The 27,357-nt window shown below is 51.8% G+C and overlaps 13 protein-coding genes across 13 annotated transcripts; 6 read left to right on the forward strand and 7 right to left on the reverse strand.

Moving 5' to 3' along the window:
* The first annotated feature begins 703 nt into the window (after window positions 1-703).
* AUEXF2481DRAFT_169586 (uncharacterized protein) lies at window positions 704-1,879 on the forward strand. Its single transcript, XM_013492892.1, has 3 exons — window positions 704-718; window positions 838-1,635; window positions 1,691-1,879. The coding sequence occupies exons 2-3, from the start codon at window positions 904-906 to the stop codon at window positions 1,712-1,714; spliced, it is 756 nt and encodes a 251-aa protein (XP_013348346.1). The 5' UTR covers window positions 704-718; window positions 838-903; the 3' UTR covers window positions 1,715-1,879.
* Window positions 1,843-4,736, reverse strand: AUEXF2481DRAFT_84946 (uncharacterized protein). The gene is made up of 2 exons (XM_013492861.1): window positions 4,550-4,736; window positions 1,843-4,495 (listed from the first exon to the last, which is right to left on the reverse strand). Exons 1-2 carry the CDS (start codon window positions 4,700-4,702, stop codon window positions 2,342-2,344), a joined length of 2,307 nt encoding a protein of 768 aa, XP_013348315.1. The 5' UTR covers window positions 4,703-4,736; the 3' UTR covers window positions 1,843-2,341.
* A 157-nt stretch (window positions 4,737-4,893) lies between these two features.
* Window positions 4,894-6,710, forward strand: AUEXF2481DRAFT_835 (uncharacterized protein; the record flags this gene model as incomplete). The annotated part of the gene is made up of 3 exons (XM_013492357.1): window positions 4,894-5,071; window positions 5,125-6,505; window positions 6,557-6,710. 3 exons carry the CDS (start codon window positions 4,894-4,896, stop codon window positions 6,708-6,710), a joined length of 1,713 nt encoding a protein of 570 aa, XP_013347811.1.
* Window positions 6,711-7,013: 303 nt separating this feature from the next.
* AUEXF2481DRAFT_35219 (uncharacterized protein) lies at window positions 7,014-8,483 on the reverse strand. Its single transcript, XM_013492634.1, has 3 exons — window positions 8,380-8,483; window positions 8,229-8,321; window positions 7,014-8,099 (listed from the first exon to the last, which is right to left on the reverse strand). The coding sequence occupies exons 1-3, from the start codon at window positions 8,396-8,398 to the stop codon at window positions 7,150-7,152; spliced, it is 1,062 nt and encodes a 353-aa protein (XP_013348088.1). The 5' UTR covers window positions 8,399-8,483; the 3' UTR covers window positions 7,014-7,149.
* A 195-nt stretch (window positions 8,484-8,678) lies between these two features.
* Window positions 8,679-10,926, reverse strand: AUEXF2481DRAFT_837 (uncharacterized protein; the record flags this gene model as incomplete). The annotated part of the gene is made up of 3 exons (XM_013492358.1): window positions 8,679-10,107; window positions 10,167-10,713; window positions 10,779-10,926. The coding sequence occupies 3 exons, from the start codon at window positions 10,924-10,926 to the stop codon at window positions 8,679-8,681; spliced, it is 2,124 nt and encodes a 707-aa protein (XP_013347812.1).
* Window positions 10,927-11,149: 223 nt separating this feature from the next.
* AUEXF2481DRAFT_171305 (uncharacterized protein) lies at window positions 11,150-13,449 on the reverse strand. Its single transcript, XM_013492893.1, has 3 exons — window positions 12,794-13,449; window positions 11,506-12,735; window positions 11,150-11,454 (listed from the first exon to the last, which is right to left on the reverse strand). Exons 1-3 carry the CDS (start codon window positions 13,010-13,012, stop codon window positions 11,356-11,358), a joined length of 1,548 nt encoding a protein of 515 aa, XP_013348347.1. The 5' UTR covers window positions 13,013-13,449; the 3' UTR covers window positions 11,150-11,355.
* AUEXF2481DRAFT_170829 (uncharacterized protein) lies at window positions 13,315-15,290 on the reverse strand. Its single transcript, XM_013492894.1, has 3 exons — window positions 15,253-15,290; window positions 14,020-15,035; window positions 13,315-13,961 (listed from the first exon to the last, which is right to left on the reverse strand). Exons 2-3 carry the CDS (start codon window positions 14,969-14,971, stop codon window positions 13,618-13,620), a joined length of 1,296 nt encoding a protein of 431 aa, XP_013348348.1. The 5' UTR covers window positions 14,972-15,035; window positions 15,253-15,290; the 3' UTR covers window positions 13,315-13,617.
* Window positions 15,291-15,346: 56 nt separating this feature from the next.
* Window positions 15,347-16,876, forward strand: AUEXF2481DRAFT_840 (uncharacterized protein; the record flags this gene model as incomplete). The annotated part of the gene is made up of 3 exons (XM_013492359.1): window positions 15,347-15,414; window positions 15,466-16,399; window positions 16,451-16,876. 3 exons carry the CDS (start codon window positions 15,347-15,349, stop codon window positions 16,874-16,876), a joined length of 1,428 nt encoding a protein of 475 aa, XP_013347813.1.
* A 433-nt stretch (window positions 16,877-17,309) lies between these two features.
* On the forward strand, window positions 17,310-19,911 carry AUEXF2481DRAFT_25240 (uncharacterized protein; the record flags this gene model as incomplete). Its single annotated transcript, XM_013492518.1, has 3 exons — window positions 17,310-17,563; window positions 17,616-18,980; window positions 19,032-19,911. The coding sequence occupies 3 exons, from the start codon at window positions 17,310-17,312 to the stop codon at window positions 19,909-19,911; spliced, it is 2,499 nt and encodes an 832-aa protein (XP_013347972.1).
* Window positions 19,912-19,927: 16 nt separating this feature from the next.
* Window positions 19,928-20,323, forward strand: AUEXF2481DRAFT_170910 (uncharacterized protein). Its single transcript, XM_013492895.1, has 2 exons — window positions 19,928-20,059; window positions 20,116-20,323. Exons 1-2 carry the CDS (start codon window positions 20,008-20,010, stop codon window positions 20,247-20,249), a joined length of 186 nt encoding a protein of 61 aa, XP_013348349.1. The 5' UTR covers window positions 19,928-20,007; the 3' UTR covers window positions 20,250-20,323.
* Window positions 20,324-20,452: 129 nt separating this feature from the next.
* On the reverse strand, window positions 20,453-22,278 carry AUEXF2481DRAFT_842 (uncharacterized protein; the record flags this gene model as incomplete). The annotated part of the gene is made up of 2 exons (XM_013492360.1): window positions 20,453-22,054; window positions 22,114-22,278. 2 exons carry the CDS (start codon window positions 22,276-22,278, stop codon window positions 20,453-20,455), a joined length of 1,767 nt encoding a protein of 588 aa, XP_013347814.1.
* Window positions 22,279-23,937: 1,659 nt separating this feature from the next.
* AUEXF2481DRAFT_25242 (uncharacterized protein) lies at window positions 23,938-24,857 on the forward strand (the record flags this gene model as incomplete). Its single annotated transcript, XM_013492519.1, has 3 exons — window positions 23,938-24,205; window positions 24,263-24,443; window positions 24,500-24,857. The coding sequence occupies 3 exons, from the start codon at window positions 23,938-23,940 to the stop codon at window positions 24,855-24,857; spliced, it is 807 nt and encodes a 268-aa protein (XP_013347973.1).
* Window positions 24,858-24,947: 90 nt separating this feature from the next.
* Window positions 24,948-27,252, reverse strand: AUEXF2481DRAFT_35226 (uncharacterized protein). The gene is made up of 2 exons (XM_013492635.1): window positions 27,192-27,252; window positions 24,948-27,132 (listed from the first exon to the last, which is right to left on the reverse strand). The coding sequence occupies exons 1-2, from the start codon at window positions 27,205-27,207 to the stop codon at window positions 25,301-25,303; spliced, it is 1,848 nt and encodes a 615-aa protein (XP_013348089.1). The 5' UTR covers window positions 27,208-27,252; the 3' UTR covers window positions 24,948-25,300.
* Between the last annotated feature and the right edge of the window lie 105 nt (window positions 27,253-27,357).

The raw sequence follows: 27,357 nt of genomic DNA on the forward strand, positions 1-27,357 counted from the left end.
GCCCACCAACCTCGAGTCGCAAGTCACCCACCGTTACTCGGCCAACAGTTTCAAGCTCCACAGACTGCCCATGCCCAGACCCGGTCAAGTCCTGGGTCTTGTTGGTGGTAACGGTACCGGAAAGAGTACTGCTTTGAAGATTCTGAGCGGCAAGCTGAAGCCTAACCTCGGCCGCTACGACAACCCCCCTGACTGGGAGGAGATTCTCAAGTACTTCCGTGGTTCCGAGCTGCAAAACTACTTCACAAAGGTACTGGAAGACAACCTCAAGGCTGTTGTTAAGCCTCAGTACGTCGACCAGATCCCTAGAGCCGTCAAGGGCGAGGACAGAACTGTTGGCTTCCTGGTCAAGCAGCGCGCCGAGGTCGACGAGGCTAGAGTCGAGGAGATCATCAAGACACTTGGTATGTCGACAACAGGACACTGCTGTAATTTCGAGTCTGACTAACGCAATCAACAGAACTCGATGCCATTCTTGACCGCGATATCGACCTCCTCTCCGGTGGTGAGTTGCAACGTTTCGCCATTGCCATTGTCTGTGTGCAGAAAGCCGACGTCTACATGTTCGACGAGCCTTCATCCTTCTTGGATGTCAAGCAGCGTCTGGCCGCCGGTCGTCTGATCCGCAGTCTGCTCGGCCCTACCTCATACGTCATTGTTGTCGAGCACGATTTGTCCATTCTCGACTACCTGTCCGACTTCATCTGCTTGCTTTACGGTAAGCCTGCCGTCTACGGTGTTGTTACCCTTCCCTCCTCGGTCCGTGAAGGTATCAACATCTTCCTCGACGGTCACATTCCCAGTGAGAACTTGCGTTTCAGAGACGAATCTCTGCAGTTCCGTATCGGTGAAGCTGGAGAAGAGTTCATCGTTGATCAGTCCCGCCAGTATGGCTATCCTGCCATGCAAAAGACACAACCCGCATCTGGTTTCAAGCTGAAGATCGAGCCCGGTGAGTTCACCGACTCGGAGATTCTCGTCATGATGGGGGAGAACGGTACCGGAAAGACCACCTTCTGTAGGATGCTCGCTGGTGCCGAGAAGCCCGATGGCACTAAGAGTGTCCCCGCTATGAACATCTCCATGAAGCCTCAGAAGATCACCCCCAAGTTCAAGGGTACCGTTCGTCAACTCTTCTTCAAGAAGATCAAGGCCGCCTTCCTCAACCCTCAGTTCCAGACCGATGTCTACAAGCCTCTGAGAATGGACGACTTCATCGACCAGGAAGTTCAAAACTTGTCCGGTGGTGAATTGCAGCGTGTCGCCATCGTCTTGGCCCTTGGTATCCCCGCCGACATCTATCTCATCGATGAACCTAGTGCCTACCTTGATTCCGAGCAGCGTGTCATCGCTGCCCGTGTTATCAAGCGTTTCATCATGCACTCCAAGAAGACCGCCTTCATCGTCGAGCACGATTTTATCATGGCCACTTACCTTGCTGATCGTGTCATTGTCTTCGACGGTATTCCGTCCGTCGACGCACGCGCCAACAAGCCCGAGTCTCTCCTCACTGGTTGTAACAAGTTCTTGAAGAACTTGGACGTCACCTTCAGACGTGATCCCAACTCATACCGTCCTCGTATCAACAAGCTGGACTCTCAGCTCGACCAGGAACAGAAGAGTGGTGGAAACTACGTATGTCTACCCTACCCCTGCAGTAACACATTGCGCATGCTAACCAAGAAACTAGTTCTTCATGGAAGAAGAGTCTTGAAAGGAGTTTTCCTAAACTCACAACACTGGCCCCCTTGGCGCCCGGCGAAAGGTGCCTCACGCGCCGCTCTGCTCCGACGCAACCGCTCCTATCGCCGCCGCAAGCGATGCTCGCGGTCCGGTGCGGATGAAGAGATAAGAGACGCGGCAGTGGGCGATCAGGATGAGGACGAAGGCCCTCACAGGCAGAGTAAGGCAATCTGGTTGATCGCTCACGTCTAGTCGGAGCTCCACAACATCTTGGGCAGACCTTCTTCAAACCACGTTAATGTGGCTTGAGCACAACATGGTGTAGGCACAAGGGAACCATGGAGCGCCATTGCAAAATACATGAACATTTTGATGAACCAAAGTTGCGGACACGAGAGAGCAAAAGTAGAAACAAGTAATGCCAAAAAGTCTTTATATCTTTTCACTTTGATTTCATTTCTTCAATACATGAGACTATTTGTTAGGGTGGAAGTAAAGCAGTGTTGCACGAAACGCACCTGTGGTGGGAGGAATAAAGGTAATAGATGGTGGGTTTTGACAGGAATCTGCCTCGATAACTAGTGTCATCCTTTGAGAAAGAAGAACGTACCGCTTGAGTTGCCTGTTTCCAATGCCGAGTAATGTTTCACACGTCTGTCTAGACCTCTTCAATCTCGCCCTCTTCACTGCCAGATTGCAGTGCGGGCTCGTCGTTTTCTGCGGCCGAGGGAGCGGGAGTAACAGAACCACCGTTGCGGGATGAATGCTCACCGACACGAGGGCGTTTCGCTTGTCTCTTCGCATCGCCATCTCCATTATGGCTAGCTGCTGATCTCTTGTTGCTGCCATTGCCACCCGAAGTGCTCTCGGGCTTTGGGCTGTCACCACCATCGCCATAGTCGAGTTCGCTGGCTTTGGTGCGCGGGTCGGCACGACTAATGTACGACCTCTCACGTTCGGCCTCGCGTTCTCTTCTCTCGCGATCGTAGATGGACAGACTGACTTGTCTTTCTCTTCTCGGATCACCGACATCCCTCTCATAGCGGTCGTCACGGGCTCTTGGACGTTCGCGAGGTGGTGGAGAAAGCCCGCTGATGCTCGAGTGGCGGTACTGACGCTCACGTTCGGAGGCAGCGCGGCGGCGGTCGGCCTCGTAGGCATCGACCTCGCGGGAAGGAGGGGAGCGACTACGACGGCGGTCGCGGTCTCGGCGTCTGTCACGGTCTCTTTCACGTTCTCTATCGTGGCGGCGCAAGCGCTCTCGCTCGGCGGCGTCTTCCTTGAGTCTGTTCATGAATTTGTCATAGGCGAGTTGGCGGTCCTCGTCGCTCGTCACAGCCTTGTATTCTTCGCTACGTTCGACACGCGGACGCACCTGCTCCCATGTGTCGCCAATCAGCACCGGAGGTTCCAGATGCTTGATGCGAGAACGCAGTGCATCAACGGCTTTGCGCTGTTGTCGTTTGGCGTCTCGCTCGATGTCCTCCTCTCTGTCGAGAGCGTTTCTGTGCAGTCTCTTGTATACCTCCTCAAGCAGGTGAGGGTTCATGGATGAGATACGACGGTCGTGTCTGATGGCGTGTTGGAAGTCTTCGAGAGTAGTTGAGGGTACGAAACGGAAGTGCTCCTCTTTCAAGGTAGCTTCGACGGCAGGGCGGATGTCGTGTACTTCTTTGTCAAAGTCGTCCAGGAAGTCGAAGAAAATGTCCTGGGGGCTGGAGCCGTCAGTGATGCGGTCCTTGTGGCCTAGATTGTCCATCAACTTGATGTAGCGAGGCTCGTTCTCAATCAAGGGGTGGACCTCTTTCCACATAGTGCCAGGCTTAATCGTCTCTGCTTCTCGGAGTTCGGCCAACAGTGCGGCGAAGCCCTCTCTAGCCTTTCGCTGTTCACGAGCCCTCAGCTGGGCGGCACGCTGCTTCTCATTGTGAGCATCGTTCCACAGTCTACGCATGTAACGATCGAAAATCTGGAGGGGCTCGGAAGGCGACAGAATCTTATACTTGGGGTCTTCCTGGAAGTTTGGGTGTGAGTGCAGACGCTCACGTGTTTCCATCCATTGTGATTTGGCATTGAGGTCGAGATTCTGCAGGATGTCGGCGACGCCTGTCATGGCGGCATCGTAGTCGCGCTGACGCTTGTCTTCGGCGGCCTTTCTCAGATGCACGAGATATTCGTCGAACATGCGGCGCTTCTCGTCCTCGTTGTCGGTAGCGCGGAAGATGGCTTCGTTCTCGAGCATGGGACGAGCAGTCTTCCAGCGCGTGTAGTGCATAATCTCGGGGTGTGTTTGCAGCATGGAGCGGAAGTCTGAGCGCAGCTTCTTGATGCGCTCCTTTTCGCGCTCTTGGTCTTCGCGCACGACGTCATGCAGGTATTTCTCAAATGCTGCCTTTCTCTCGCTGGGCTCCTTGATTGCGCGGTACTGAGGGTCCTGGATGGTAGCGCGCATTGCGCGTTCCCAAGACCAGCCAGGCTGGACGCCCGACTTCCTCAGCAGCTTGGTAAAGGCTGCCTCGGCTTCTTCACGGGAGGCATATTCGGGGCCGGTGGCAGCGACAGCGATGGGACCTCGGTAGTTGGCCTCTTCGCGGCGGTCGTGGAAGGGTCGGCTCTCTCTGGGGCCTCTTTGTTCGCGGGCAGGAGGGTGGGCCTGGAAGCTGGATGACACAAATTGCGGAGCTTCTGGTGCTGGCGCGGCGGGAGTGTCCCAGCCTGGCGGAGGAGTCCATGATGTCTTTGTCTTGTCGTCCTTGCGGAAGAAGTAAAGCCTGCCTCCGTCGGCCGTCGTCTGCGCCCAACCAGTAGCTTTCTGTTCACACTTTCGTCAGTTCGATGCGCGCTGCACAAGACCAGAGTCTCTCACCTGCGCCGGAGTCAAGAGATCATCGGGCACCGTGTATGTGTTGATATTGGCGGAACGATTGAAGTAGTAGGGCTTATTCGTCTTCTTGTCGAGCAAGATCTGCCATGCCGGATGAGTCTGAAGAGCGCTCATTGTGCTCGCTGATAAGTGCATGGAGCGAGCGACTTGTCTTTGTTCACACTTTCCCAAAGCGCGACTGCCAACTGGAAATGTCAAAGTTCGGCGTTTCCCGCTTGCAGCCACTCCGACTTGGATCCGCGTGCATGTGATGGTCGACATCATCCTAATAGTTGGACTTGTTTGGACTTTCACTTTGCAAGTCACTGGGGTGTCAGACGACTTGTATGGCTACACAGGAACAGGGCTCAATGACAACATCCACTGCCGCTGTATCACAGCCAGTGCTGTCCTTTCCCGATGCTTGCGCTCTTGATCTCCTAATTCCACACTCGTCCGACTTTGACATTGAGAATCACCTAAAGACTAATTCACAACTTGTATCTAGAGATGCCTTGCTTTTTGGTATGCAATTGCTTCTCTAATTCAACCTTTGTTGGTTTGTTAATGTCCAACAGAGGAGTTGCTGCCTGTATATCTTGTCCTCCGCAGTTCATTGGCCTCGTTTCAGCACACACTCGATCATCTTGAAGTTTACATAACCGCATATGCCACTCAACCCTCGCCTCCTCCGCGGCAACAGCCTGGTGCTGCTCCCACTCCTCAACAGCCACCTTTAAAACTTCCTCTGGACTCAATCACTATAAACCCCGATAACAAGCCGACTATTATCCATCTTCCCGACAGTGAGCCCGGAACATGTGCAGTCTGGAAATCCACGCTGTATCTCCGATTTCCACCTCAGAAACTTCATCGTCCATCTTTACATCTCACAGCGTCGGCCATCTTGAAGCCTGTCGAGCCACCAGCGCTTTCGACCGACTCGACTCAGGATGAATATATGACCAGTACATTACCGACTTCCGAGAACCTGCTCCAGTCTTTGCAGCACACCTCTCAATCAACTTCAAAACAGCCATATCTTCCATCATCTCGTATTCACAAAGTGGCACCTCGACCATCCTCAACAATTCAAGATACTCGCCCTTTGAGAACATCATCGAAACTTTTCCCCATCTCTCCGGCATTGGCCATCAAGGTTCATCTCACTCCCGAGCACTTCTCGGATATGCTTCTATGTTTAGATGTGGAGTCTGCCCGCCACGCTGGATATGGCGGTGTGCATGTGGACGAGATCAAGGCCGAAGGGACCAATCTGACCGTGGAATCGTTTTCGGCTGGAACTGGCGTACTCAATTTACCAGTAATGCTACAGACAGGAGACAGGAGCACTTTCCTGTACAAACTTGCGCGGACCAAAGACGATACTGGAGCTCTATCATATAACAACAAACCAAGCAGTGTCACGTTCTCAATCCGTGCTGTTGCTCGCATCAGCGACACATGCAGCGCAGTGATACATGCTCGCTGGTATGGAAATGTGAACTTTCCTCCATCACAGCCAAGCAAGCGGATGTCGGTGCGACCTCAAAGTGTGGCCTCCAATCTAGCTTTACAAGACATCAACTCCCGACCCCTGAGCAAACGAATGAGCTCCATCACGGCTCGACCACTGAGCAGCACAACTCAAGCTGACTCTGCAGGTGTAACCTTTGCATTCACCGCGCCCGAAAGAGTGGAGGAAGGCGAGACTTTTCATCTTGATGTATTCGTTGTGAATCGCAGTGCCAGGAGAAAGAGACTTGCCATCGTGGCCATCCCCAAGACTGCCAAATCCGCCCAATCGCATCACGACCTACGTTTTCCAAATGTTACACGACAAGACAGCCATCACACTGCGGAGGCAGTATCGGATGATCGCACGATATATCATATGCAACACCAGCGCGAGGCCCAGGTGGCAGAAGTCGTATGTCTAAATGCAGATGTGCGAGTTGGGTACGTAGCCTTCTTTTCATGCATCGCGACGTCTGGCTAATTGATTTTCAGTCCCTTACCACCAGGAGCTTGTCATAATGTACAGCTGGAGTTCCTGACACTGTCGACTGGATTGGTGGGTCTGGCTGCAGTGCATATGGTCGATCTGGACACACGGGAGACCACCCAGATTACCGAACTGCCTGACATCAGAGTTCTTAAATAGACATCTGTACAGCTTTGGATAATCTGGACACGTCAATCACGTGATGATTACTGTGTGCGCTTTCTTGATGTGCCAGTGCTGTGGTACAAGTACAATTTGGAAAGGCGTCTCGGTTGCTCGAGCTCTAAGATGTTCGAAGCAACAAAACTTCACACCAACACACCCGCCATCCCTTAAGAATATCATGTCTGATCAAGTAACTCTCAAGGATGCACCATCAATGCTAATCTGCCCATACTGATCGAAATGATGGAATGAGAACGAGATGGAGCTTCAAAAAGCTTGCTGAGGGTATGACCCGGACCGTGATCATTATTTCTCGATACTCGATATTCAACAGTAATGACTCTATGCACAACCATCGTCTGCTATGCCACAGTACTCTCACATCGATACGATAGTGTATTTGTGTCTCCCTCTAGTCGACATGAATCGAGAACTACTCTTCTCTCCATCTAATGGACCAGTCTCCCTTAGCATATGATGGTTCGACAACAGCACTATGCATCACAGCCTCACACATCCTTCTTCCTTCCTGCTTGGGCTCTCCCTCTTCATCGTCCTTTCCCTTCTTTCCCTTCTTGCCCTCTCCAGCAAGCACTCTGCTGCTCTCCAGACCGAACACCACAGCTCTCCTAGCAGCACACTTGACCATTTCCTTTTCCTCTGCTCTTCTCTGCCCCTCCCTACGTTTCTGCAGCATCTCGGGTGTCTCGTGGATTTTTTCTGCCCAGCCTTTTTCTCCTCCTACAGAGCCATTGACGTCAGATTCGGACTGGGGAGGTCGGACGCGTCCCTTCATCTTTACAACGTCGGCGTCTGCATCTGCGTTGTCCTCGAGAGCACTGGCAAGCGGCACGCCTCTGTTATCAAGAACTTTCGTGCTGTGGCTTTCGAAGCCATCTTCGTCTGCAGAAGCCGTTTCTGCTGTTCCGGTGTCGGTGTCTGAGTCCACCATGTCGATGCTTTTCCACACATCGTCATCAGCGACACCTCGTCTAGCCCTGTTCTTCTTGCGACCAAAAGTCTTTTCCGGATCTTCGCGAGAGCCATAAATCAGAGTCTCTACCTCGCTGCAAGTGACCAGAATCCGAGGATCACCCTTGACCTTTTGCTGCTTCTTTTTGCTGTTGCTCTTGCTGTAATCGTATTTATCATGAGGTTTCTCGCCAAAAGGATCTTGATTAGAGGTCGTCTTGGTGACTTCGTCTCCAGGTGCTGAATCTCCTTGTACAGCGGCATATTTGGAAGCATCTTGGCCGTCGAGGAGGGCTGCAAAGGCGGCTTCGATGCGTTTGTCTGCTGGTCGGAGTTTATGTCTCTTGCATCTTTCCGAGCAGAACTTTACTTCTGTAGCTGCTGTCTTTGCAGAGTTCGATTTTCTGGAACCTTTAAGTGGGAATTAGTATAGATACCAAAGCGACACGGTACGTCTGATGAGTTCAATTTGGCTGGCAATTAGCCAGTCTCCTTTCTTTTCTAGGCTACTTGTGTGGCGAGATGTGAGTTTTGGCTTACCAATAACTCTGCCACATGTGTGACAGTAGCGCACTTGGTCCGATGTCAGGTATAGCGGAGGAGGAGTAGCGGCATTCTTCTTTGGCCGCGACCCTGGATGCCAACTGTCAGTACCTGTATATCGTCGTAGCATAGATCACAAGAAACGAACATGAGTCCATCCAAGACATGATGAATCAAGCTGATATGATTTCTGCACGTTTAGGAGACAGTTCTCGCGCGATGCGAATCTGTGTGATGTATTGTTGTGTGGTAGGTGGTCGTGGTTGTGAGACGATGTCCAATTTACCGTCTACGTCACCGCTCGTCTCGCTCGCTCTCGAAATAAGCAATGCGAGCCGATCAATTCACGCATAATCCGTCCAGATCGCTATAGCTTGTCAAAGTGGGTATCATTATTTATGTCTACAATGCAGTCGTATCTAAGACGTGTCCAAACAAATGCTAGTATCATGGCCCAAATTCTTCCTCGATATCGTCCGGATCAACAGTGTTCACGAAAGCTCGCATGACAAACGTGTACCATGCTTTGTTGTCTCTGCGTGACTTCTTCTTTTTGTCGCCCTTCTTCTTGCCCTTTTTCTTGTGCTTCTTCTTGTTCATGTCCAGATCACTTTCATCGGTGTCGAAGGCTTCGTCATCGTCAACCTCATTGGGATCAGCTTCTGATATTTCCGACCCGTACTTTCGGGGCTTAACTCCAGCTATGCGTTGTGCTAGACGAAGATAACTTCTCGTTGTGAGATCTTTCAACTTGTAAATCTTGTCCTTGCGGGTGTCGTATAATACTTCGTAGGTGAAGTTGGTTGGATGTGGCGTGCGGTCGTCGTCGAAGGGCGCTTTGCCATGGTGCTTGCCATCCTTCCATCTTTGTTGCTCTACATCGTCTGCAAAGAAATCGTTGTTGATACGAGTCAGGTTGGCGTAGTACTGAACGAAGCCCAACAGAGTTAGTGATTGCGGAGAATATGCCGGTCCGGGAGGTGCAGATTTTGAGGGTGGCTTGGGCACTGTGAACCTGTGCTTCTTCGGCTTCTTTTTCTTCTTTTTGCGTTCAGCTTCTAGTTCATCATCCTCAACCATCGCTTTCTCGTCCAAGTCGTGCTCGTCGATATCATCTAGACGCTCTGCTGTGTCCATGGGATATTGTTCGAAGGTATCCAGGTAACCGCGAGGCGACTTTCTCTCAAGCCCGGTGATATTGTACTCGTAGACACGGATGGTAGGGAAGTAGTTTGGAACGACGCTTGGCGAGACATGTGAGACACTGAACCTCTCAGCGTATTGGCCTCCAATCTCAGAATCATAGTCGTCTGGACCGTGGGGCTTCTTTCCCTTGTGTTTCTTGCCCTTCTTGTTTGTTTCCACGTCTTGCTCTAGGTGCCCTCTCTCCAGTCCACCCTCGAACATGTCAGAAGCCTTGTGAGCTCTGTTCACTTCAGGTCTTGGTAGCTTGGACCAGCTGTCTCTTAGATCCTTGAGGTAGCTAGTGGCGGATTGAATACCAAACTTAGGTTCCTCAACAGAGAGCAAGCCCCTGTTGTTTGAACCTTGAATGATCTCGTAACCATCGACAACATTGTCATCAACATCATGAAAATCCTGCACGATGAAGTGATCGGTGTTCATGTGGCCGTAGAGAGTACCGGCTATGACATCTCTGTATTGATGCATCCAAAGGGTGTATTTCTGCCAGCAAGTCTCGTCCCAGTTGCTCTTGTTGGAGGTGCGAGCAGGAGGCACGTGGCCAGTGATGATGGCCTTCATGTTACGGTCGCGCAGGTATTGCAGCTGAATACGCAGCCAATCGAGTTGGCGGTACCCGGGCTCTGATTTGGCGGCACATCCATCGACGGCTGAGTTTGAGTTAAAAAAATAGCTACGGTCATGATTAGCATAGGCACCGGAAGCGGCAGTCAGATAGCAAAGAGAACTTACAGCGAGTTGAGCGAGACAACAGCAAGGTGATTAGGAATGACATCAACGTAGAACCAGCCGCCCTGATCGAAGGAGTGCTTCTGCACTTCTGGAATGAAAGTTCGCCAAATGTCCAGATAGCGCCGAGTCCAGGTGTTGGGTCCTCTCTCGAAGATGTTGTGCGGTAGGATGTCGTTGTTACCAAATGTAGGCACGACAGGCACGACGAGGTCGTTTGTAGGGTCGTCGTCAGGCTCGTCTTGGTTCTTGCCAAAGACTTCATAAAACTTGTCGACAAGTAGTTGATTCAGCTGGACGACTTGCTGCACATTTCGGGGTATCTTCTCATCGTTGTCGTGGCGAGCCGAGTCGCCAGTCCAGATGACGAAGTCAATCGAGTCTTTGAGCTCATCGCGGATCCAGTCAAAAGTGGCATTGATGAGTGACACAGGCGAGTCGCAGTCGGATGTTTCGGCGCCATAGTAGCCCGAGGGTCCAGAGCCTCTGTGACATGCGCCATCTTCGGATATCGACGAGTAGACCTTGTAAAAGGGATCCGGATGGAAGTCTGCATCGAGATAGAATGTCAGTCGGTGACATGTCGATTGGAGCTGCATGCATATTAACACTCACCCGTCACCTGCAGAAACCGGCCGTGCAATTGCCGTCTTCTGATCGTGGCAGACGCGCCATTGTCTAGGAAAGGCTCCTGTGATGCTCGCACAGGCTCGAGAGCTGACAGAGCCAAAGCTGACAAGACTGATGCACGCCAGTAGAACATGGTGGATGCCACTTGTCGCACACGTCGACCATGCACGAAATCAATTGTCCACCTCGTCGACCTTCAAGGTTGACGAAATTGCTGCTGCAACGGCTGCCGATCTTTGTCGCGTGCTACGTCACCGCAAAAGTCTGGGGTACGCTCTGGACAGGCTCGCGGAAACCAGAAGTCCTCGTGCTCGACTGCCTTTCTGCTTGCAAGTCAAAGACCAGTTTGTGCTGTTTTTCGAGGCTGGGGAGACCAGAGCTTGTATGATGGAACTAAAACAAGCATTTTTGGTGGTACATGATCTATCTTTTCGCGCCATCAAGGTAACGGCGTGCTTCTGCACCAATCACAGCATGAAGCCTGCCCACGAGCCTCCACATCATCTGCATGTCAGTCACCTGTCGACCCATCCGTCCTCATGACACGTCAAAGTCGCGCTTCTCAAAGGTCTGCTGTTCTGTCCTCGCTCTCTTTGATCCATCTGTCCAGCTGCCGCCTGTCGCGGACCCGAAGGCCGACCTTGAAGGGCTTTGGCTCCATCTGCAGACTCGTTAGTGATCGGATTTTAGGTGCAGCAAAGACGTAACTTACAGTGAGACTAGTAGGAAGAGCGTTTGCATTCAGCGCATCCAGGATAGGCGTATCCCTAGAGTCCTTTGGTGCGACGAACTGGAATGCCGTGATAAGCCTCAAGAACGCTGTGTACAGCTCGCGATTGCCCAGGTGGCTGCCAGCACACATTCTGCTGCCCGCTCCGTAACCGAAATGCTCGATTCCTGACATCTCCTTGTCCAGGTATCGTTCAGGTTCAAACTTGAAGGGATTGGTGAAGTGCGACTCGTCGTAGTTGGCTGCGTAAGCATTCATGTAGAAGGTAGTGCCCGAAGGAATCACGGCACCTTGCCATTCGATATCCTTGATGCTGACTCGCGGCAAGCAAATCGGAATGACTGACCAAAACCGGAGGGTCTCTTTAACAAGAGCCGTAATGTATGGAACCTTCTCTTCGACCAGGCACTTCTCCCATGCTTCACCGTTCGGATAGACCTTGTTGATCTCGTCGAGAGCTCGTTTCTGGATCTCTTGACCGTGCTTGGACGAGAGGTATGCTAAGCACATGACCAAGTTACCCGGAACGGTATCCAAGCCTGCGCTTACCATTGTCAGGCAAATGGACATGATTTCAGCATCGTTGAGCTTCGCTTCGGGATCTTTGAGGATGTTTCCAGTGATGCACGGTCTGTCAGTACCTGAATTAATCTTCTCCTTGAGCATATTCAACAGCTTGGTCATGTATGCTGTTCTGCGCTTTTTATATTCAAGCGGCTTCTTGTTGTTCGATGGCCACAGTCGCATGAGTGGGATATAATCCTGCCAGTTGTTCGATGTGGATCTGAAATTACTGATCTCGCGCTCAACATGAGTGATTTCTTTTAGCATTTCGTTGTCGATGCTGCCTTCGATCTTAATGCCATAGTTGAGGGTGAGACTCGTACTCAACGCATATCGCTGGAAATAAGGGTTCGGGTCAATGTCGATTGTGCCGTCTTTCGAGTCGGCAAGCATCTCCTTGATCGATCTTGTGGCTTCAAAGTCGATGAAGGGCATGTAGCTCTGCACTGCTGGACGGTTGAGAGCTGTTGCTGCTGCCTTTCTTCGCTCTTTGCAGCTAGGGTCCCATGGAGAGGTGCCGATGGTGAAACCACTCGAGGATGAGACCACAGTATGGAAAGTGTGTAAGGTTGGTCGGGAAATCAGTGCCGATTGATTTGTGACCCACAAGTGCTTGACCGAGTCAAACGTGTTGGCGAATACGATACGCTGTCAAGAATTCCCTTAGAACGATTTCGGTTCATCGCTTTGGCACAGGCATGCTTACCTTATTTCCCAGACGAGTTTGGAACACTGGTCCATACTGTTTCGCCCACTTCCGAGCAACGAGAGCATGATCGGTGCCCAATTGGAGCAAGTTGCCAAAAAGAGGAACGCCAGGGATCTCAGGAAGGTTCTTGATCTTTGGGATATCAGATGAGTTGAGGTATCGGACAATGAAGAAAACAACAAGAGCAGCTACACCAAGTACAATCGGCGAGGTCATATTGAAGGATGGAAAGATGTCAGTGGAGGAAACTGCTCAGGGTAGAATGTCCAACTTCTGCTACCTCTTACCAAGTCTTATACTCTTACTGGTTAAGCAGAGACCAAGCTCCTTACGCCCCGCTCCTTCGTGTGGAACTTCAAAAGCCAGTTGTCTTGCGATCACTAGCTTCTCTACACACCAGACTCATCCGCGGTGGGTTCCCCGCCTTTGTCTTGGTATGGAAATGGTGCTCCTGATGTCGAGCCGTGCGGAATGGGCCCGCACCATCGCGGAACACGGTGACGGAGTTTATGTTATGCAATTGGCTTGCAGGTCCATCGACCTGAAAACACTATCGATCGTAATTAAAGATCAGAGAAAGGTCAGGGAACCGTGTTGTCGAGAGGTGTATTGTGCTTCTAGGAAAGCTTTATAATTGAAGGCACAGAATCCTTCTCGTTTACTTCTTGAGATCATACTATGCATCAAGCTCATCGAGGGTTCAAGAGTAAAGTAGGTCTTGCTGAGCTCTTGTGTTGGCTAGGTCTTAAGTCGAGCACAGCGATATGAAGTCTGCGTTACAGCATCGTCTTCCATTTTCAGTTGTGGAAGAACAAACGCAACTACATCTGCACGGCAGGGATAATCTTGCCCTTGCATTCTCCAAAGCCGACCATTGAACCGTCTTCTCCTATGCACACTCCGCGTATGGTGACCTCGTCACCATCCTCGAGGAACACACGTTGCTCACCCCCCTGAAGTTTGATCACTGTCTTACTATTGTGATTTTGCTCTAGAAGGCTGCCGCGCTCGGATGTTTCTACTCCCGATATGGTGCCAGACCCTAGCAGGTCGCCTACTCGCATAGGACAACCAGTGATAGAGTGGTGAGTCAGCATTTGATTGAATGAGAACAGAAGATTCTTTCCAGATGTGCGAGAAATCGTGGTGCTAGAACCCGAGGAAGCTGTGAGACAAGTACACATATTAGCATACAGCTTGGCTACGAATCTGATTTCACTTACTTTTCAGCTCGATTTCCAGCTTGATGTCGTAAACTGTCTTCTCGTTCTTCTCTCTAAGGTAATCCAGGACTTCCACGTCGCTCTCTAGACCAGAAGTGCGATATGGCTCGAGTGCATCACTCAGAACAACCCAAGGGCTGATGGAGGAAGCAAAGTTTTTGGCGGTGAAGGGTCCCAGTGGTACGTACTCCCAAGCCTGAACGTCACGAGCGGACCAGTCATTGAGTAGGACGACACCAAAGATGTAATCTTCAGCCTCATCTATGGGTATTGGCTCGCCCATGTTGTTGTTCTTGCAGATGAACGCTCCAAGCTCAAGCTCGATATCAAGTTTCCTGCAGGCGGTAAGGATAGGCTTCTTGACTTCGGCCGAAGGGTCTTCCAGAATCTGGCCAAGAGGTCGACGGACTGGTGTTCCGGACACCACGATACTCGAGGCTCGTCCATGGTATCCCACGGGCAGGTGTTTGTAGTTGGGCTGCAGAGCATTTGCCGCTCCGCGAAAGAGCTCACCTACAGTGAAGGCATGATTCAAGCCAGCGTAGAAGTCTGTATAGTCTCCTATTTGCATAGGCACATGATTCGTCACGTCGTTTAGGGGGACAAGACAAGCTTCCTGGACAGATTTGTTGTTCTTCAAGACATCAGGGAAAGGTGTTGCCTCCAAGAAGATCGACTGTAGGTATTTCCTGACCGCTGCGTGCATCGGTCTTCCGAGTCCCGCAAACGCATTGAGCGTCGTGTCTGAAAAGACATGTTGATGTGGCTGGACCAGAGACAGAGCCGAGAATCCATTATGTGCTGTGAAGAGGTCCAAGTCAAGCGCATAATCTCCGATGGCAATTGCAGGTCGCGGTGTAGGTCTTGTTTGGGTGCTGATGATCCCGAATGGTATGTTTGCCAATGAGAAATGGCAGTCAGCGGCGATGGAGAGCCAACTTTTGAGCGACATGGCGAAGAGTCGGAGATGTTGATGTGAACAATCGAGATTGACTGAGACAGTTCGACTTCAAGGGCTGCAATTTGTCAAGTCAACCGCCAACGTTTACTTGACTGCTTTGGTAGAACACGCTGATGGTGATGGTAGAGAACGATGACGGACAGCGCGGGCACATTCCGCAGTCGTCCAACCCTCCAACCCCTCATACAGCTACCCCTCACAGCTGCGCGCCGATTCCGTGAACAGCTAGACGGGCGTGCCATAGCTCTCGGCCGGGCGCAGATTTAACTTACATACAGTAGGTCATCACTGAGCCATGCTGGATAATATTTAACTCAACTTCCTGACGCAAAACCTAAGCTTATCACAGCACACCAGTGTACCATCATGCCGACCACGCAATTCAGCGTCCAAGAAAAGTATCGATACCAAAATGGTTTCGCCAGCTATCATGAGTGAGAAATGCACCTTGCCGTATGTTAGTTACGAGACTGACAATATATCAGATCAGAAGCAGTGGAGGGTGCACTGCCCATAGGCACGAATTCGCCCCAGAAACCACCGTACGGACTCTACGCAGAGAAGCTGTCAGGCACAGCTTTTACCGCACCGAGGCACGAGAATCAGCAAACTTGGTTATACAGGATACTGCCAGCATCAGCACACTCGAACTTCGAACCACGAGAGCACGCGACATTCAACACAAACCCGGAGACCCAGCCTGGCCAGAAGATTCATCAGATCCCGAACCAACTCAGATGGGATCCCTTCGACCTCGATGAGACGGTCGACTGGATTCACGGTCTTCATCTAGTCGCCGGTGCAGGTGACCCAAGCATGAAAACTGGCGTCGGGATCTACATCTTCGCTGCTGGAAAAGACATGGATGCTCACGAAGCCTTCTACAGTGCGGATGGTGACTTCTTGATCGTCCCTCAGCATGGAGTACTGGATATCAGAACCGAGCTTGGGAGGCTCCTTGTGCGGCCAAACGAGATTTGTGTCATCCCACGAGGAATCAGATACCGTGTGGAGCTTCCCGAAGGACCGGTCCGAGGTTATATCCTTGAACTGTACCAAGGACATTTCACACTTCCAGAGCTTGGACCGATCGGATCGAACTGTCTGGCCAACGCGCGAGACTTTCAAGCACCCGTAGCCGATTTCGACGAGGATACCGATTCGCAGTGGACGCTGACGACCAAGTTTGCGGGCCACCTGTTCGCGGCTAAGCAGACGCATACGCCATTCGATGTTGTAGCCTGGCATGGGCTATATTACCCATACAAATACGACCTGGGACGATTCTCTACCATTGGTTCCATTAGCTTCGATCATCCCGATCCGTCAATATTCACAGTCCTCACAGCGCAAAGCGATCATCCTGGAACAGCAGTAGCTGATTTTGTCATATTCCCACCTCGGTGGTTGGTGCAAGAAGTGAGTCGTAGCTGATGGCCCCTTCAGCGTCATATGGACTAACCCATGTAGGATACCTTCAGACCACCTTGGTACCACCGCAACACGATGAGTGAGTTCATGGGATTGATTCACGGACAGTACGACGCAAAGACGGGAGGCGGGTTCCAACCAGCCGGAGCATCACTCCATAACGTCATGTCAGCTCATGGACCAGATGCCAGTACTCACGAGAAGGCATCCAACGCCGATTTGAAGCCAATAAAGGTAGGAGAAGGGTCGATGGCATTCATGTTTGAGAGCTGTTACATGGTGGGAGTGACTGAATGGGGACTGAGGAAGTGTGCCAAAGTGCAGGAAGACTACAACGAGGAAAGCTGGACACCTCTCAAAGCACACTTCAAGCGGCCGCAGAAGGAGGTCGGACAGATTGAGAATGGGGGTGAAAGTAGCGAGGGGGCGATTGGAGACACAAAACAGGTGCCGCATTGGACTTAGTAGAAGTACAGGCAACGCACGAGTCCAGAGAGCAGTGTCATGAAATGTTGTCGGGAATTGACGAGGAATGCTTGGTGGCAGGCACGCGAGGGAAGAGAAGCGAAAGCGGCTTTGTAGGCAGTGACGGCGCCAAGCATTGGTCCAAGCTCCAGGCTCAAGGACGGATGTGGAGGTGGTTATGGTCTCGTCCAGCAGTTAAAGATAAAAGAAAGCATTCTGCCCACGCGCAAGCCGTCGTCTCCAGCTTCCATCACTCGCATCGCCTCTCGGACCTTGACACGCCAACCGCAATACCGCCGCGAACAGCATTCGTCACCGATCTCTCCCTGTCACTGCTTCGGACCAGGACAGAACGGCAGTCGGCCCTAGCACAAGACAATCGAAACAACCAAGACGACGCGCCATGCCCTTGGGCTAAACCGCACCTTCACCAATGCGCATCGTCACCCCCAAGAACCTGCACTATCCCATCACCGTCACGAGACTCCTTCGCCAGCCGCAAGAACAGATCGACTACAATGCGCCCCTGTTCACCTACCAGTACAAGACAAAGGTGCTCGAGGGCGATGAGGAAACGCGCGAGGCCAAGCTGGTCGAGCGGCTGTGGCCCTCGACCTTTGAGAGCACTGCTGAAGGCACCCTGACCGAATGGCACCTTTCCGTAGGACGCGTGATAACCGGGCCTGGGTGAGCTCTGCGTCATATGCTCTCAGCCATCGCAAACTGACCCAACCTACAGTATTCCCATTGTCGACGTCGAGGAAGCATGCAAACACGAGGTGCAGTTCGGGAACCTTTGCGCCGACTGCGGCAAGGACATGACGACCGTCAGCTACAACACTGTTACACGCGACACGGCGAGAGCGACCGTCAATGCTGTCCACGGCCACACGTCACTCCTCGTCTCGACCGCCGAGGCCTCCAAGTCGGACGAAGAAGCAAAGCGCCGTCTCCTGTCGTCTCGCAAACTCTCGCTGGTCGTCGATCTCGATCAGACCATCATCCAGGCTACCGTCGACCCTACCGTGGCCGAATGGCAGAAGGATCCGCAGAACCCAAATTATCCCGCTGTCAAAGACGTCCGCGCATTCCAGCTCATAGACGATGGTCCGGGTGCAAGAGGCTGTTGGTATTACATCAAGTTGCGTCCTGGTCTTGAGCACTTCCTCTCCACCATCTCAAAGTACTTTGAGCTCCACATTTACACAATGGGCACCCGTACGTATGCTCAGAGTATCGCCAAAATCGTAGACCCTGATCGCAAAATCTTCGCCGACCGCATTCTCAGCAGAGACGAAAGTGGCAGCCTGACTGTCAAGAACCTCAAGCGTCTATTCCCTGTCGACACCAAAATGGTCGTTATTATCGACGATAGAGGCGACGTCTGGCACTGGTGTCACAACCTTGTAAAGGTCACCCCGTACGATTTCTTTGTTGGCATCGGCGACATCAACTCCAGCTTCCTCCCCAAACGCCCCGGATTAGAGCCAAGTCCTTCTACATCTGCCAACTCGGATGCATCAACAGCTGCCACTGTTGCTCAGCCGGCTACCAGCCCGTCGAGTGATCCAACAGGAAACAAGGTCTCAGCAATCGATCAATTGGTCTCCATGGGTGGTGGCAACGACCCTACAAAGCTCAAGGAGCAAACGTCAGAGCAAGGAGAAGCCATCAGCGCTCAGCTCACAGATCGTCCCCTTCTGCAAAAACAGAAAGTTCTTGATGCTGCAGAAGAAGACAGTAATGGTCTGGCTGAAGCCTCTTCTGACAATGACGCAACTTCCGCGCCGGAGCCATTAGCCGACGTGCATAATAAGTATCGTCACAATTTGCTGCAAGACAACGACGACGAGCTGCACTATCTCCAGCGAAGTCTCCAAAATGTCCACTCAGCCTTCTTCCAAGAATACGATCGAAAGGCTTCGGGGCCTGCAGATGGCCGTGTCGCTGAACTGCGTACCGGTCCCGACAACAGTCGAATTACGGAAAATCTTGGCAGCATTCCGGATGTGACCAGCATAATGGCAGCGATGAAGCTTAAGGTACTCCGCGGAGTTCATCTGGTTTTCTCTGGTGTGATGCCATTGGGTGTTCAAGTCCAAAAGTGAGTATGACGCAACATCTTAAAGCAAGCCATAACTAACAGTCATTGCAGTCATGATTTCGCGATCTGGGCTAAGAGTTTCGGCGCTACCGTATCAGAGAACATCACCAAGCGTACCTCCCATGTGGTATCTTCGCCGTTGCGAAAGACAGCCAAAGTCAGGCAAGCCGCCAAGAAACCTGACAAGATCAAAATTGTATCCCAGGATTGGTTATTCGCATGTTTAGTACAGTGGCAGAAGATTGATGAGGCTCCGTTCCGACTGCACGCTGACTTAGAGAACGAGCCAAACGACCAAGCTACCAATGGCCAAGGCTCACCTTTTGATGGACCTGACCAAAACGCTCAATTGTCGTCATCAGACGAGGAAGCCGCTGTCACAGAGGACGAGGATTCTGCCGAAACGTCCGGCACAGAGAACGATACCGATGCACAAGAGCAAGCGGAACTCGAGCGTTACATGCCTACCTTGCCTCGCGAGCAAAGCACGACAGATTATGACGATAGTCTTGCAGCAATGCATGCTGAACTCTATGCGGAGGGCATTTTCGACGGGGACAGCGATACAGAAGGCTCTGTTCGCTCAGAGGCAGGAGATGTGGATTCGCTTCCTCCCAGTGCCAATAAGAGGAAGAGAAGCGACGATGACCAGTCCGAGGATAATGACGATGAGAGTGATTCAAGCTTGGGCTCTAGCAGACTCGAACGGCGGAAGAAGAAGGCACTAGCTAGGACGACAAGCCTTGTCAGCGTTTCTGCGGTCGACGACGCACAGAGGGTCAAGGCTGAAGCTCAGGCTGTTACCCAACAGGACACACCTGCGGATACCAAAAACGACATCGTCGAAGATGAAGACGAAGACGACCTGGATCTTGAGGCACAGATGGAGGCGGAGATGCTGAGACAAGCCGAAGAGGAGGGATACCCATGATTGGGATCGTTTTGACGGGCATTGCTCACACATTATAGGCGGGCATAGCAAGGCGTTTTGGCGAACATCCTGGAGATGCATAAACAAGGATAGGATATGGCGCATATAAGACCTCTTATCAGCGGAATAACAATTCGTACGAGCCAGTGTGCCTGAGTCAGCTTCCTGTTATCAGATGAATAAACTGACAAGAACGAGTCACAGCCTTTCGATACTGTCGAGTTGATGATGGGCTTCTGGCGCAGTCGATGGAGGACTCCAATGGGCCATTATCAATGACCATGATAATTGAACGATACGAGTTGGCATATCGGCGCTATTGGTTGCACGGAATATAGTTTGTCATGTTTTAATTAATTATTTTTGACTGATTGACCGCTATCAGCATGCTTCTTATGCTCGTGAAATATATTCTGAGCTACGTCCGGCTTGTTTCTAGAAGCCATCATGGGTCGTAGATGCAAATTGTAAGTCGATCAATGCGGCGAGATCGTCTCCAGCAATCTCGTCAGTAATGACATGATCGTCTTCATCACGTTGATCATACCATATCGTCGTCCTCTTCTTCATCTATGTAGTTTTGGTAGTCCCTGATGGGCATCTTTGTGCGTCTGCTGAGCTCATAGTCGAGGACGTCGCTCCTGGACTCAATGTACTGTCTCGGTGCCCAACTGACTGGCACTGCTGTTGATTCATTTCTACCGTCCGCATTGATCAGAGTTGAGCGGAGGAATATGAGCTGGTTGTTGCTGTCCTGACGGGTGGGAATCTTGTCAGATACTCCAAAGGCGATGAGCGTAAGGTGGGAAGCTGTAGGGGGTGTGTAGAAGAACAGCTGAGTCGACTGCCAGCGTAGAAGCTCAGTATACATGGACTTTTCGAGGTTGGCCTTCAGAGGCGAGCAACTGGGAAATGTACTGATGTGCAAAGTCAAAAGACGAGACAACGAACGGATGCCGAGCTTGAACACATCCCAGGAAGGACTGTTAGTCCTGAGGATGCTTGATGCAGGCCAGGCACAACTGAGTTGACGCAATCTCGTCACGCTTGAACAGAGGCGTTGAAAGTCGTCGCTAGCCCAGACAAGTTCCTCGTTCGAACTCTCAGAGGCGTGTACCAAGAGTACCTCAAGAGTCTTGTTATGTTTGATGATACCATCAACATTTGGCATGGACTTGACATTATTCAAATCAAGGTAAAGGTCCTCAATGCCCTCGACGAGACACAAGAAATCATCCACGGCTGTGAGGGCATCATTATCCTGATTGTCACTGTGCTGAACTTCCAGGCAGCGCAACTTGCGAGGCAGGTACGCGCTCTTACAGAGCAGCGAAAGTAGCGCATCTGCTCCTGAACATTTGACGATCCGCAAGGTCACGATTTGCGTGAAGTCAATAAGGCGGCCGTATGTGTCTGCACAATATCGGAGACCCACGTCCACCAAACGCAGGGAATTGAGATGGGCAAACGGAGGGCTAGTGATCTTGTCAAATGGAAGTAGATGGCGGAACAGAGCCTTGTTCAACAGTCCTGGGCCTGTAGGGCTGTCGTTAAGTTCTCTTGTCGTATAATGTACCGGCCCGTGAGCGAAGTTGGTATGGATGATTAGTTCAGTCAGAGTTGATATTTTCGACAGAAAGAACTGACCAAGCTCCAGAGTGGGCAAAGAGTCCGGGTAAATTGCGAGCTTTTCGCAATCCTTGTAGAGGCTCGCATGTTCATCTGACTTGGACTCAAGCTTCTCCACAGCGTTTGTTCCTTCGAGTCTGAAGGCGGTCAGCCAGTGTAGTCGCTTCTGGCGGTCGAGCAAGATAAGGAACGTTTCTTGGTCAAAGGCGAGCCAAGGAGACCACTCAAAGTCTTCGAGAATGTTCTCGGGCAGAGAGTCGATCAGCATTCGGACGACCATTTCAACGCGTAACTTATCAATCTCGGAGAGGTCGATGTGCTGAGGATTGAATTGAACCCGCAAGATCCTGATCTGCTTCAGTCCTGCATTGCCGGGATGAAGCATGGCACCTAGTCTCAGATCTGTCCTTCGACCGATCTCGAGGTTGACAGATTGATACAGCTGCTTGGTCGCGGCATCGTAAAGTCGCCTCGAAGTGAGGCAGAGACTTTTGAGGTCCGATGGTCGATGAATCTGACGTTGGTCAGCAAATTATGACGAGATTCTTGGAGCGTATACGTCGAATAACTCACGTGCTTCACTATATTGGTTTGCAGTTCTGGGGCAAGCTCGTTGAGATTTAACATCTTCTGGTTGTGAGCTTGTTCGCCTTTTTCGTGCTCGGAGTGGTAGCCATTCTTGGTCGGTCCGGTGGCTTGGGTTTCCGGTGTTGGCAGTGCCGTATCTTGACTAGCCATGTTGCTTGCAAAATTGATGAAGGTGTCTGTCATAGATCGTGAAGCGAACAAGTTCAATAGATGATTGCGACGAGTTTGGAGACTGAGAAGATCGTGTTTCTCGAGAACTGAAGCGCGCGCTTTGATCGGGTTGGTGATTGCGACCTGGTGTATGCACGAGGCGCGGCTGCATTAGGTCAACCACAGTCAGCAGTGCTTCACATCCGGGACCGAACGACGAACGACGCTCGAGAAAGAGATGGGTAGCAAACAGCGAATTGCTCCCTGAGGTTACCTTTTGAAGTGAATCAAAGCCTATTCTTGAACCAGGTTTGTGTTCACTTGTGTATCTCTCCAGGCCCTGCGATTCACTCTGGGTTAATTGGTTGAAGTCTGAGGCAGGTGCAGCCACGAGCCAGTATGGGGTCTGCATCACATCGAACCTCGTATATTTTGTAGGGCACTCAATCTCTTCTTCCACATATACCTACTTGTATGCTTGAGGTTCGATACCATGTCTTTGCATACCCGACTCTGCTCCGCATTAGACGTACAGTAATGACTAGCTTTGGAAAGAACACATTCATTTGCGTTCCGAGGGAGCCTCCTCGGGGAATCGATGAGACGCCTACTCTCGGTGATCTTACATGCATACATCAGACCTATTTCGATCCCGGTGCTCTACCTCTTGTCTTGAAGCTAACTATGGAGACATAGCGGCGTGGTCCAATGACTGGTTCAAGGCAAGAGACAGCTCGAGCTCGATCAGGATCATGATTCGCTGTACAGCTCGGGTAACCTCTGGAAGACGATTGCTTGGACACGCCATTCGATATGAGAGAGAGCAAACCGGTTCTCCCCTCTGATAAACCAGTCTATCGATTTAAGATCATTGTGTTTCAATGTTGATTGTCCCCACGGGGACTCTTCTGAAAGTGCCATCAAAATTCGTGATTCAGTAAATACGATGGTCGTATTCCGATTGGCTGGTCTTCCGATGGCACCGAGAAGTTGGCCAGGAGTACGAGTAGCGCAGGCCCTTGATTGTTTTTCCGTGTTGTTTCTGGTTGTCTCTATTTTCCTTTCCCATGACAGGCCTGCAGTTTGTCGAGAAGTCTGTTTGGTATGTCATGGTGTCTTCGACTTTCGAAAAGCCAGGCCTCAAATGGATGTGAGTCAAGTCTCATGGGTTGCCGCCATCTCGAATGTTTCATCGTAAGGTCATGCAGCGCCCCTGTGACAGGCAGGACGGTACTGCGGTCATCGTGGGACTGACCTATGAGGATAGATATTTGGCGCTGTGGTTTCAGCCGCACAGCTCTGAGGGGGGAAATTAGATGTAGGTGCAATCTAACAAACCTCACCTACTGGTCGTGTTCAACGGCACCAAGAACGGCCAACGACATGTCGCCAACTCATGGCCGTCCTCATAGTGGCCAAGTCACACTGCGTCGTTCGATTCAAACAAGCACAGGTCTATTTTCATCCATTGGGTCGTTTCATTCAATTTCTCTCGTTCAAATACCCCGGACTGCTGCGTTTGCGATCCTCCGGTAGCTTCTTTACGGTCACTATCCCTTGCATCCACGGTTTCTTAACTCTCTCAAATCCTCGCAAACTCCCTCGCACGCACCCAATACCACACTCTCTTCGTTCAATTCTCCCCCCACCAATTTCACCATGCCTTCGTTCATCAAGACTGTTGCAGCCATCGCTGTGCTGGCCACTGCTGTCGTTGCCCAGTCTGACACTACACCTGTCACCGGCAAGCTAGGTGACGCTCCTCTTCAGAGCAGCAACCCCGCCGGTGTCGCTTACATTGCCACCTTTACCTCCAACAGCAAGAGCAACATCTCGGGCAATGTTCTCGCTTTGACCAGCTCCGACGACGTCGGTGTCAACTTCCAGATCGCCCTGACCGGTCTTCCCGCTGAGGGTGGACCCTTCCGTACGTTTTGCGCATATACCCGGGCTACATCTGCGCAACTGTTGACTTAGAGATCAGTCTACCACATCCACGACTACCCCGTCCCTGCCGACGGTAACTGCACTGCTACTGGTGCTCACGTCGACCCCTACGTCCGCGGCGAGACCCCCGTCTGCGACGCTTCCTCGCCTGCTACCTGCCAGGTCGGTGATCTCTCGGGCAAGCACGGAAAGCCTACCAACGAGACCTTCTCGGCCACGTGAGTCACTCTCTCCAAGCAGTAACTAGTTACAGTGTTGCTAATACGACAAACAGCTACGTTGACAAGTACGTTTCTACCGTCCCTGGCCAGGGTGCCTTCATGGGCAACCGCTCGATCGTTGTCCACTACGCCAATAAGACCCGCATTGCTTGCGCCAACTTTGTCGACTACACCAATGGTACTGCCGGCACAAACACTACCACTTCCACCAACGGCACTATCGTCTCGGGCTCTTCCACCCGCACTGCTTCTTCTCAGACCGGTCCTGCCACCTCTGGCAGCGCCTCCAAGACCAGCGGCGCCGCCAGCTCATCTTCCAGCGCTGCCGCTAGCACCGGCGCCGCCTCTCAGCTGTCCGTCAACGGTGCCTTGGTCGCTGCTGTCGGTGGTCTTGCTCTATTCGTTATCTAAGTTCGACGCTTTGTCCTACGAGAAGGACTCTGATGCCCGTGTTTCTGCTGTACTTCTAATACCCGAGTCACATGGCTCCTATTACCATAACTTTCGCTTTGATCAAGAAATGAAATGTTTTCGCTTTGCTAAATTCGCTACATCTGTGCCTCTTGTTTCTCTTCTTACAACTGTATGCACTCCCGAGAGCTCCAGCGGTTGATTAACCTGGGTAAACAACTTATTTTTGGAATGATCGCTGGTTAGGTGCGCGAGGCACCTCTCGCTGCCTGTTGATACTGCTCTCGACCTCTCGCTCTGTGGCCTCAGCCTAGCTCAAAGTGACTAGCGTGCACATGCTGCACGTGTTGCACGTGGTTCGTGTTATATAAGACTATAGCACGTGACTCTTGTATGCAAGTTTTATTTATGATATACGGACATCAAATTGCACTAGCAGTAATCTACTGCACATTCTCTACCTTCCAGACCTTGACAGCAGCATCGGCTCCAGAGCTGATGACCTTCGAGTCTTCCGTCCAGGCGATACCGCCAACGCCGTCCTTGTGAGCGTTCATAGCTTTGACACGCTTGCCCGGGTCGGCAAGACTCCAGACGAAGACGTTTGTGTCAAGACCGCCACTGGCAGCCTTTTCACCATCGGGAGACCATGTAATGCAGGTAACACGGGCGGTGTGGGCTGACCAGCGGTTGGTTGTCAGCGTCCATTCTGACGGTGACGACGAGGTGTAGACGTAGATCTTGCCATTGCTGAGACCGACAGCGAGGCGAGTTGTCGAAGCGGAGGAGAAGGCGAGGGTCGAGACGGCAGCTGTGGCATCGCGAATCTCGGCAACAGACGACAGCGAATTGCCGGAGAGTGTGTATATGCGGACAACCTTGTCTTCTGCACCGACTGCGACGATGTCACCCTTGGCAGCAATGCTGGTAGGTGTGAAAGAGACGGCCAAAGATCCGACCTGCTCGCCATCGTTGTAAAGGGTGATGGCAGAATTGGTGGCCACCAAAGTCACGAGCTTCGAGTCTGATTCTGCGACTGCGACGCTCTTGGGCTGGCCATCGGTCTTGCTCGAGGTGCCGGTGAAAGAGTGAGTGGAAGCGTCAATTGTCCTCAGAGTATCGTCCCAGGACACGGAGTAGATACGGCCATCGGTTTGCGATGATGCAAAGGCACTGACATAGTTTTTGGGGGATTCGCCATCAACGTTCTTGGCCACAGCGGTGGAAAGGTCCCAGGCACGAACACGGCCATCGTAGCTTCCGGTCCACAAAGTCTTGTCTTTGGGTGTATATCCGGCAGCAGTAATCGCTTTTTGATGACCGTGAACGACTCGAACGGGCTTGTCGTTGCCTTCTTGGAGGTAGTTGAGGTTGCCATCCAGATCAACACTGATAACGAGGCCGTCACTACGACCGGTGGGCCACGTAACACCAACTTGTTGGTTGGCGATGCTCACAGATCCTTCCTCGCCCATACGCCATGTCTGGACACACTTGGCAGCCTCGACATCCCAGATCTTGACAGTCTGGTCAGCACTGGCGGTCACGAGCTTCTTCGAGTCCTTGGCCCATGAAACACCAAAGATGCTTCCCTTGTGTTCGCCTTCACCAATCTGGTTCTTAGCCTCGCCAGTCTTGCCATCATACAACCAGATACGCCTATCACTGCCGACACTGACAAGGGAAGCACCGTCCGGACTGAAAGCAGTGCCGTATATGAACTTGTCATGCTTTCCACGTAGACTGGTGTTGAATTTGAAAGGAGCGCCGTGGTAGAAGACCAGGCTGGTGTCGTCTGAACCAGTAGCGGCGCGGAGAGGACGCTGCTGGCGGATGGAAACTGAATTGATCTGAGAGCTGTGGCCAGAGATCTCACCAACGCTGTTTCCGCTGTCGGCGGTAATGCAATGGCCGAAGCGCTCTTTACCATCACCCACAGCGATGATGCGCTGCGAGTCACCATCCCAAGCAATGTCGTTGATGCGGCCAGCAATGATGTGGTATTCTCCCTTTGTGGCGCCTTCGCCTTTGCAGTCCCAGACGCGCACAGTACCGGAAACGTCACCACTGGCTACGTAGAAGCCACTGGGCGAGAAGCGAGCGACGGTGGTCTGAGTGACATGGTCGGTGTACTGTCTTGCAATGCTCGGATTATCGATGTTGCGGACGAAGATGGACTTGTTGGCGGCGTAGGCTATCGACTGGCCATCGGAGCTCGAGCTAAGAGGAGTTGATTGACCTCGAGTTGTCGACGGTGAGGCCGCCCAGATGCCGTCTGCCAGCTTCTTTGTTAGTCGTATGACTTCTGCCGACAGTCTACAGCACGAAACTCACCAGCTTTGATCGACATGCCGTCAGTATCTTTGTTATTGTTACTTGCTAAGTTCTGTTTACGCCAGACTTACTGTTGCTATCTTCGGGCATAGCCCCTCCGAAACACACCGTCATCGCTTGGCGTGTATTCGTGGGGTAGTTCATGCTCCGACGTGACTCGCGCTTT

This window comes from Aureobasidium subglaciale (genome assembly GCF_000721755.1).
Source record: "Aureobasidium subglaciale EXF-2481 unplaced genomic scaffold scaffold_1, whole genome shotgun sequence".
NCBI lineage: Eukaryota > Fungi > Ascomycota > Dothideomycetes > Dothideales > Saccotheciaceae > Aureobasidium > Aureobasidium subglaciale.